The sequence below is a fragment of the Thunnus thynnus genome, chromosome 3, assembly GCF_963924715.1.
Source record: "Thunnus thynnus chromosome 3, fThuThy2.1, whole genome shotgun sequence".
Classification (NCBI taxonomy): Eukaryota; Metazoa; Chordata; class Actinopteri; order Scombriformes; family Scombridae; genus Thunnus; species Thunnus thynnus.
The window spans coordinates 3,537,305-3,547,536 of NC_089519.1; the positions used below are offsets into that span (position 1 = coordinate 3,537,305).

General features: G+C 42.7%; 1 protein-coding gene across 2 annotated transcripts in view; it reads right to left on the minus strand.

Moving 5' to 3' along the window:
* Positions 1-10,232, minus strand: part of ube2o (ubiquitin-conjugating enzyme E2O) — a 39,099-nt gene that overhangs the window by 13,394 nt on the left and 15,473 nt on the right. For both annotated transcript variants that reach the window (XM_067581029.1, XM_067581028.1), the window contains exons 2-11: positions 5,150-5,209; positions 4,733-4,843; positions 3,832-3,929; positions 3,566-3,629; positions 3,023-3,166; positions 2,515-2,624; positions 2,263-2,413; positions 2,078-2,135; positions 839-1,001; positions 122-277 (exon numbers count right to left, since the gene is read on the minus strand). In XM_067581029.1, coding sequence (XP_067437130.1) covers positions 122-277; positions 839-1,001; positions 2,078-2,135; positions 2,263-2,413; positions 2,515-2,624; positions 3,023-3,166; positions 3,566-3,629; positions 3,832-3,929; positions 4,733-4,843; positions 5,150-5,209 — 1,115 coding nt within the window. The remainder of the gene's footprint in view (positions 1-121; positions 278-838; positions 1,002-2,077; positions 2,136-2,262; positions 2,414-2,514; positions 2,625-3,022; positions 3,167-3,565; positions 3,630-3,831; positions 3,930-4,732; positions 4,844-5,149; positions 5,210-10,232) is intronic.

Genomic DNA, 10,232 nt, shown 5'->3' on the forward strand with positions numbered 1-10,232 from the left:
ACATCTACAGTCAGACAGAAATACAGGTAGAGGATACTGGAAATGAAAAAGACACAAAACACGAACAGAACAGGACGGACGTGTTTGCGTGCCGGTGTGTCCCCCCCTGCTGTTAACCCACCGGTCTCCGGGCTTGAACTCGCGGGAGAACTTGGTCCTCTTCTTCTTGTGCTTCCTCTTCAGGTTGCGGATGGAGAGAGGGATGCTCTTCTTGCGGTTGGTTCCCAGACCGCCGCTCTGAGAGGAAGCCGTGGAGCTCGCCGATGACGTGAGAGAGCTGCAACCAGGTTACAGACACAGATGTTACAGATTTTTAGCCCCATAGATTGCAGAGGCTCAAACTTTGTGTCATTTTGTATTGAGGTTAACAGCTACTGTATGCAGAAACAATTTAGGAAATGAAGACTTAAGTGTGGTAAAAATGGACATAATGACGGTGTTACTCAACTACACATGACAGTAGTCTGAATGCATCTCAAGAAAAAGGACACACAGGAAGCAACTGTAAAACATAATGAGATGCAGCGTGACAGATCTGTCACAAATACCACATTTATGAACATTTTAAGGTTCACATTTTGTTTAAGAGATGCTGATTCAGCTTTAGAGGTATTTTTTGGTCTGAACAGGCTCAGACTGTAATTTTTAAAAGCCGAGCATCAGCCCTTCTTCACCAAACTGACAAAACATGTTTCTATATTTTAATCTAGGGGATAATTGTCCGATCATAATCGTGTTCATCTCCAAACCAAATGGTTATCGAGTGCCTGACACACGTACGTACACACAAATCTGCCCGTACCATTGAAATTTTAAAACCAACCGACAAACAACAGACCTGGTATCGTCAGTGTCCTCGGCAGCCTCGTCGTCAGCGTCCTGCTCGCCGTGTTCAGCAGAGGTGTCGTTGATGTTTTGGGGGTCAGGGGGGTTCTGCACAGCCACCACAGGCCCGTTGTTGTTGGAATGAGACGAGTCTGTCTGGTCTGACTTGTGCTCGCCTGGTGAGAGAATAAAGAGTAACTTAAGAAAAGAAGGTTTATCTCCATGTTTGTCTCCATGGTGAATCAATAAAAACAGAAAGAGTACTTGAGGTTTGGTTTTGTCCTGGTCTCAGAGACGCAGTCGTCGTCTGCTTTTCTGGATCATGCAGACAAAAATATTTCTGTGCTGAAGTGTGCTGCACTTCAGCACAATTTCCAATTAGTCTATTCCCTCTGTACTGAGAGAGCACTGCCTGATGTCTCACAGCAACGTTAAATCATTCTGACACTGCTTTGCATGGAGATATTTAGTTCGCAGCTACATAAGCAGAAAATGATGCTCATTTTTCTGACAATGATAAAGGAAATAAGCACTATAGAGATGAGAGAATGTATTTTATGCTCATCATTTCAGATTTAATGTTCATTAATGTTCTCTCTCCCGTCTCGCTGTGAAAAGTCTGACTGATGGCCTGCAGATAAAAGAAACCATGTTTTTGACTGAGGAGCAAATGTGACGAAGACTTCAGCAGCTAAAGCAGGAAACAATAACTTCAATTAGTTCATTAAAAAAACTACAATAAATTACAGTGAAGTGTTTTAAAGATTACATGAGTAGTGCATGGTGAGGGGAAAGTCTGCATTATTAACATTAAATTAATTTTGGATAGTTAAAAAAACCCTCAATGAATAATTCATATTCTTTCTGATCACACATCACTAATAGTTCTCTTTTGTTTATGTTCATGTGATCTTCAGCCATTATTTATGTTAACAGATTCAACTCCAATTAAAAACATCTCTTATCTTCTTTTTAAAGATTATTTTTGGTATATTAGAGAATCAGTGTAGTGAGACAGGAAACAGGGGAAGAATAAAAAGGTGTGACACGCGAACCGTGGAGGTTATACGGTAAATATAACCTTACTGCAGTAAACTAACGTCATTCACACGTCTTTATTTATAAGTGAGTGAAATTCTTCGACAGGAGTCTTTGCTCATGTTCGAGGTGACAAACATTAAAGAGGAAGCGTGTGGGTGCACTATCAGTTCCTCTGAATACTGCGTTTTCTCTGCGGTGAGTTGTTTGGCACCTTGTGTGTCGGCGTTGTCCGTCTTCTTCCCCAAATCCTTCTTGAACATTCTTTTCAACTGCATGAGACACAAACATACAAAGAGAGAGTTTGAGGATGAGCAGTTTACACGTTACTGTAACAGGTAATAGAGAAAGAAATAGTTATTTTTATACAAGAGCACCATTAAAATCTGTGTAATTTACCTTTCTGGCCACGGGGTCTTCCGGCAGGACGGGGGCACCCTCGGGTCCTTCGCATGTGATGCGCGTGGCGTCCCCCTTGGCAGGGAAGACATAAAGAGCCCTCTCTCCCAGCTGCCTCTGGGTGTGGTCATAGTAGCCCAGACGCCTCACCCTAAAACCCAACCGGGAGAGTGACGTTAACCGGCGGGCAACGAGAAAGAGGCGTACGTATGTGAGCTGAGGTAAGCGCTGTCGATGGATCGTAGGACTGACCTGCAGAGATTCTCCTGTGTGATGGTGGAGGGAGGTGGATAGACGCTGTCGGAGCCTTTGGGGGAGTAGCTCTTGGTGATCCACGTCACCTTCAGTTCCACCACTTTTACCTGAGAAAAGCACAAGGACACCGCGGATTTAAGATATATAAATCACAATATAACTGTGTACTGCAGAGCTTGACGTACCAGCAACTGCAAGATGAAGACATGGTGGCGACCACACACTTAATCCATAAAAATATACAATAAAGTACTTTTATTAACTATAATAAGAGCAGAGTGGCTTCTTCAGTTTGTGATTATACTATCTTTCCACCCATCTAACCTAATTTTTCAATTTGTCAGTCATAGTTATACATAATGAGAACCCTCCTCCTACAGTTGAAGTCATACATACTGTGTCATCGTAGCAGTGATACTGATATAATGACTAAATGTTGCTGATTCTGCTATGAAGAACAGACAGGAGGACTAGAAGAAGACGGGTGTGATTTGTGTCATTTTACCTCTTCTACCACCACCCTGAACTTGCACTTCCTGCTGAGCACAGGTTTGACCCCTGACAGCCACTGTACATTAGAGAAGACTTTGGCTGGGCCGATCAGGACCTGGCCCGGGTAGAAACCGTACGCCTCGTCGAAGAACAGACCCTGAGAAAAAAAAAAAAACACAGTGACGAGGGTTTAATACGAGAACTGAGAACATGATGTTGACGAGAATGAAACTATAAAACTTCTCTTTCCTAGTTATTAAGTACAGAGTTTTATGAAAATGTAAAGCCTAAAATCACATTTAGAGAAGTGATAAAAGGAAAAAAAAGTATTGGGGAGGACTATGTATATAATCAAACTGGGCTGAGAACTAGAGCTGATACAAATAAACAACTAATCCCTGGTTATAGTAGTAGAATAAATAAAGCAGCCTGATTTGTTCTTTTTGTCTTTTTCAGGGTTGATGTGACCGACAGCTGTTCCGCTCAACTTGCAGCAGCGGAGAACTAAGAAAGCAAATGTACCCGAGGTGACAGGTGAGAGCTCGTGGCTACGTACCGAATCGCTGACATGTGGACAGACGTCGTAAAGCTTGGCACCGTCCTCCACGCTCATGGAGCACCTGGAGGGAGGTGAGAGAGACGACAGGTTGATGAATGTGTGCCAGCATGCAGACCCAGACCGCATGGTCACAGTATATGCAGTGTAATTACACACACACACACACACACACACACACACACACACACACACACACACACACACACACACACACACACACACACACACACACACACACACACACACACACACACAATCTCTACCTGGCTCCGTTGGAGAGCTTGAGGATGATGTGATTAGTCAGGTCATACACTTTCCCGAGCCAGAAGTCATAGGCAATGTAGTCGCCGTACATGAAAGACTGGAGAGAACACAGTGACGACAGGATAACATGAAGTCTTTATCTTCTATAGACACATTAATCAGAAAGAGACTTTATCACAGCTCAGTGTTGTTATGTAAAGAACTCTGATACACCGAAGCTGCCAGAGCTACACATTCAACACTCTCTACATCACTACAGGCTGTTAACTGACTATTTTATTCAAAGTTAATATCTAGTTTTCAAATCAATCCTACTAAAGGACGTGACTGAATTTATTTCTTCTCTATGCAAATAATACTTGTTGGTGGGATCGTTTCATTGTTGGTTCTGGTTTTTTCATGGGATTCTTTAACATGACATGAATGAATCACATACGTGTGTGTTTCAATGACAATGACTCAAACATTAGATTATCCTAAACATACTGTAACAATGCAATAAAACACTCTCCTTGTGCTGCTGCGCACCAGGCTATGCAATGAAAAGCTGCATTTTTATCATCTTCATCGCTGACTCAGACATTTGGAATCGCATTAGAGAATGTTTACTGTTTGCTAAACATAATTAATTAATAGTATTAGTTGTGATATCTAGAGGATTGAATTTATTTGCAGTAATGTTGAGATCAGAAATGTTTTTGTCTTGCAGGATTGTGCGTCAGATCAGACGTTCAGAGTCACATCGGATCCTGATCAGTCACAGTTTGCCGTCTTTAACCACTTGTGTGATGCCGACAGGGAACCGCTACAGGGGATGAGTTGAGTTTCATTTCCAAAGTTCAGGTCATTATTGGATATTGTGTACTCTGAATCCAGCACTACAGTGATCTCCTCTCTTACCCAGATGTGCTGCAGGTCTTTGCTGTTAACTGGATACAGTACACAATTTGTTCCGACTAGCTTCACTGCACACTCGATGTCAATGTTGGTCACGATGCCGCACTGGTTGTCCTGTAATACAACAAACACAGGTTCAAGCATCATCATCATCATCATCATCACTGCTGCTGTATTACATTATCCCGCTGATCCACACAAACACTCGGGTAGTACTTGTAAGCGTTGCACTGCTTTAAAACAAAGAGTCTTCTTCTACTGCTCCGTAAGTGTCGTCCTGTAAGAACATTCCAGTCATGTCCAACACAGCCAATGAAACGGCGCGTTGAACAGCGACATGACTGACGAAGAGCACAACAGGTTGAAAGAAAGCTAGAAGGAGAGAGGTGAAGTGAAAAGCAGACTGAGGACTCTACTTACGTTAGAATTGTTCCTTCGCACGATGTCTCTGATGACGATGGATCGATCTTCAAGTTTCAGCTGGAAAAAGAAAAAAGAGCAAACAGGTTTAGGAAACGGTGGCAAACACAGCCGGGTGACCTCATCTTTAAGATATTTTACGCTGACAGAAGCTGCCGGCGGCGGTGTTGAATCATCGTTTTCTTATAATAACCCTTACTGCAGAGGAGAACTGTAACCCCGTGATGAACCTTTACAGAAGAACTTGGAAATTAACCAACTGGGAAGAAAATCACATTCACACTTCGACCGTGACGATATTAACTAATGTGATTTGTCACACCCTCGTCCTGTCCCCGCTCAAAGCCATGAAGACATGAACATGCACAGTCAGCGGGGCGGCTGGAACGCTCCCCCCCCCCCCCCCCCCGAGAGCAGATTAAATGATTTTGTCGTCTAAACAGAGACACATTTCACCGAGCTGGCCGGCGTTGAGTGTGAGAACAGTGCGACACAAACGCTGAAGGAGTCAGAGAACATATTTCACTGTTAATTATTAATTGACACCGATATAAAAATAGGATCCGGGATAAACTATACGGCTTATAAGTAGCAGGACAAACAAGTTAATGGACAGATGAAGCCACAACAGCATTGATCAAGAACTACGAGGCCCAGAGAGACACAGAGAGCAGAGAACAGGAGACACTGAGCTATACTTGGCACGAGCTGCTCTCCCGGGGTCGCAGTGGAAACCGTGTTCCTGTGAGGCGCTTTTTGCTGTGTCACACTCCGACTGTTGCCGCGCACTCAGGCCGAAAACAGCCCTGCCTTCAAAAAAACCACAATGCAACAAGGCTGCGTTGGTAGAGGAGTGTTGTTTCAGGTACCAACGAGATGATGATATACAATCCAGGAAATCCTGTTTGAGTGACTGATGCAAGAGTTTGAGGGCTTATCAGACTCCAAAAACACGCTACGGTGGTTTATAATACTGTGAGGCAGCATTTTACAACATCACAACAGCGAGCAGTTCATCCTTCATCCTAACAAACGCCAGCAGATGAAGACTTTGACCTTGAGTTAAACTGCTGTTTCTAAAAGGTCAAGAGTGAACTTTCACATCTAGAGAAAGGCTGACTAATGTGCTACATGAGCAATATTCTGAGTTAGCATCCAAAAGCATCAACTATCCTGTAAATAATCACAGTGATCCTGCTTATCTGCATCTGTCTGCTTTACTTATTCAAATGAAAACAGCGATAAGAAACGTACACCTCAGCGTTTATCCCATTAGATGAAATGCAGTGAGATATATTTATGATTTTATTATGTTGTTTCAGTCTTTCTCTCTTCCCTCTGCAGTAACATTCACACCGACATCATCCATTTACTATTCAGGACAAGCAGCTGCTGCTCTTTATTCCTCACAGCGTCTCTGCAGTTCTTCATTATCTACACTGTTGATCCACAAGCTAAACAGGATCATAGCGATGGATTTACAGGCTCACGTCGTCCTGAGGAGCGTAGAGATCACTTATTAAACATCACCGACTATTTGATAATCAATTAGTTGTGTTATTTTAAGAAAAAAAAAAAACGTCCAAACTCTCTGGTTCCGGCTTCTCAGCTGTGAATGTTTTCTGGTTTCTTTAGTCCTTAAACGTTACAACAGTAGATTTAAAGGTTTCATACGTGATGAAGGGACAGAATCGTGTTGTTTCACTGAAGAGAGATTGAAAGTAGTGGAAGTTATTTTTGTAGCGTGGAGCGACACTAAAGATATACTGGTGTCATTACTGTGTTTGCACGTTAAGAGATGCGTTTAAAGGCTTTGGTTTCTGTATGACGTAAAGGAAACTTGCATCAGCAACATCTTAAACAAACAAACACTTCACCAGCTGCAGAAACAGAAACGTCATCTACAGAAACTGTTCAGCAGAAATTTATGGATTTCCGCTTTAAGTCGATGACTGAAGTGAGAAAACATCTGAGCTCATTGAGGGCAGCGTCTCCGTCATATCTGCTGATCTGAGATGAGATGATCGGGTCTGGCAGGAAGTGAACAACAGTTTTTTAAAAAAAAGGAACATGTACATCAAATTGCTCACAAAAAGCTACCTGTGGGAGGCCCGGCTTTGACTCCGCACGCTACGACACAAAAAGCTCTACTGGCATGTCTGGCGGCGAGCAGACAGCAAAACGGCGGCCAACCAGCAGCCAGAGACTCGGAGTTTAGGCAGAAACAGATGGAAGTAGAGGAGGAGGATGTAATTAGGAGGACGGAGAGAGAGAAGAAATTAAAAACACAAAGGCCTGCTGCATGCTAAGTGAGGAGGGGGGGCGGGGGGGGTGGGGGGGTGGGGGGGGGGGTTTGCTTTTCCTTGAAATTTTGCCAAACTGAGGAAAACTGGAAGAGTATTAATTAATAAAACTGCAGGATGATGCTGATAAAAATCTAAAAACAGGAACGATTAGTCTTCAATTAGAGGAAGGTAGATATGAATTACATCCAGCGCTGGAACTAACGATTCCGCTGACTCGTTATTTTCATGAATCTATTTATTTTCTCGTTGAATCGTCAAAAAAAATGATCAGAAAATACTGAAGAGTTTGTTTAACCTACAGTCAATCTAAAATGATATACGCTGCCTTTGAGAAGCAGGAAGTAAAGAGCATCATTTTTACGACTATCATAATAGTCGCCGTCAGTCGATTAACCGACCGATCGTTTCAGTTCTGATTATACATCCATGCAGACGCATCAGCAGGGTGACAGATAATAAAACAATCAAACAGCTATTAAAGTTATCGAGGACATCTTGACCTTACAATGACTCAGCATTTCTCTGACACATTTTTCTGCCACACACAATCCATTAAATTTCCATTTTCCGATATCAACTGAAATATCAAATCTTGCCCTTGACTAAAGTTCTATCGAATCTTGTGCAAACACACACACACACACACACACACACACACACACACACACACACTCCAGGGTCCTTTGCAGTGTTTCTGCTTTGTCTCCTGCTGTAACCCTACCCCACTGAATTCTGGGAGAGTGTGTGCATGAGAGTGTGTGTTTGTGTGTGTGTGTGTGTGTGTGTGTGTGTGTGTGTGTGTAGTGGAGACGATCGATGGGTCGCCATGTTCCCTTGTAATCTATTAAACAGCAGCCTGTCTGCTCCTCATGTCTCTACTGCTGGGGGTTAGAGAGTACACACACACACACACACACACACACACATACGCATACACATACACATACACATACACACACACACACTCCTGAGCTTCTCTCAGTTAAAAAGGTTTAGATGAGGAGGGAGACAGAAGTATAAAACATGTTTTTTTTTGGAAAGACACACATACACACCATCCACCTCATTAATATTCTTTCAGTGCATCGTGCTGCAGTGCGCTACCGTGGTAACGCATTTCCTCAACAGTTCGAAAACACTGTTTAAAATCAGTACCATGTGCCCCAGAGAGAGAGAGAGAGAGAGAGAGAGAGAGAGAGAGAGAGAGAGAGAGAGAGAGAGAGAGAGAGAGAGAGAGAGAGAGGTAGAGAGAGAGAGAGAGAGAGAGAGAGGAAACAGAGAAACAACACCTCAGGTCACACTCTAATAAAGACAACAAGACTTCCTGTTAGAAATCATGACCAGTATGTGAATTTGCTCGTCAACTTGCTGATTATTAACGTCTGGTTGGCAGAGTTATACAACTCTTAATGTGTTTTCAACTACAGGACACCTCGCAACGACTGTATCATGTCAATTACACACTTTGTTCCTAAACTCTGCTACACCACGCCGCGTCCCTGCAGCGGGTGTGATTACTCTCCAGGAGACGAGAGGAAGGAGGGAGAGCAGCCATCTATACGGTCTCTTCTCTCCCCCTCGTTAGGCAGGTGTTTCCCTGCTACGACAGGACGGCTGTGCTGCTTGAACAGGTGATCGGTGAGGGAGCGAGAGAGAGGAAATCTTTATAAAAGAAGTAGGCTGCATGCAAATAATTCAGGAGAGACTTACAGGTTGGTGCAACTGCTCTGCTGCATCTGCACACGGTTGAATGATGTGAAACGTTATTTCAGGTTGTAGTTTGGTGTATTTGGTCCAAACCAAGGACACATTAATTACTTTTAGTTTTGCTCTGTTTTATTAACTTAAAAAGGAGTCAACAGGCATCATCAGTACCACAAACTGTGGAGACTGACAGCAGGTCGAGCAGCGGTGTACGACTCCTTATCAACTTATTTATCTTCTCTGGTTTCATAAAAAGCTGAAGCAAAAGAAGAAACTGAGTATGAGAATTAATCAAGACTGGAACTGGAGCTCATACATTAGAAATAGATGATCAGGTACAGACAGGATGAACAAAAACCATCACATTACAGCAGGATGGTTACTGCGTTTTATTAAATTACATTTGGGATTGTTTATTCATATCTTGCACTGCACTGTAGATGCATTATACTTTTATTCTCCTGTTTCATGTTCTATTGTTCTGTTTCTTTTTTTAAAGCCCTGTAATGTCTTCGTGAAGCGTTTTGACTTGCCTTGTTGTTGAAAGGTGTTGTAGGAAGAAACTTGTGTGGTTTCATTCAGTTTTATTGAAGATCTGCCAAAATACACACATAGAAAAAGACACAAGCCGCTGTTTTAACTCTTTCTCTCTTTCGGATTGATCTGGGAAATTCCCAGTCCTCAAGTGCCGAGGTGTTACCATGGTTACCAAATGACTTGTGTTTTTAGATTGCTTTCTTGACGGTTCACCATCAGCGGATGGGTTTTGATCTTTTGAATTTATAGTCATGTAAGACATCTCTGCGGTGGTTGTGATTGGACTTCACTTCTATTGTGATCTTTCACACCAGCCTGAACGTTTGTTAGAACCGTGACGAAACGGTTAGGAGTGAAAGCAGCCTCAGTGTTTGTGTGGATGTTATTGTTACTAACCTGAAGTACACGACGCCTGAATGCACCTTGAAATCAAAGTTGTTGTTCGCTTCCCTCAAAAACAAACAAACACACATACACCAACTGTATATCTGCAGAGATTTATGCATCTTTTCAATGACACAATCTCAGATAGTGTA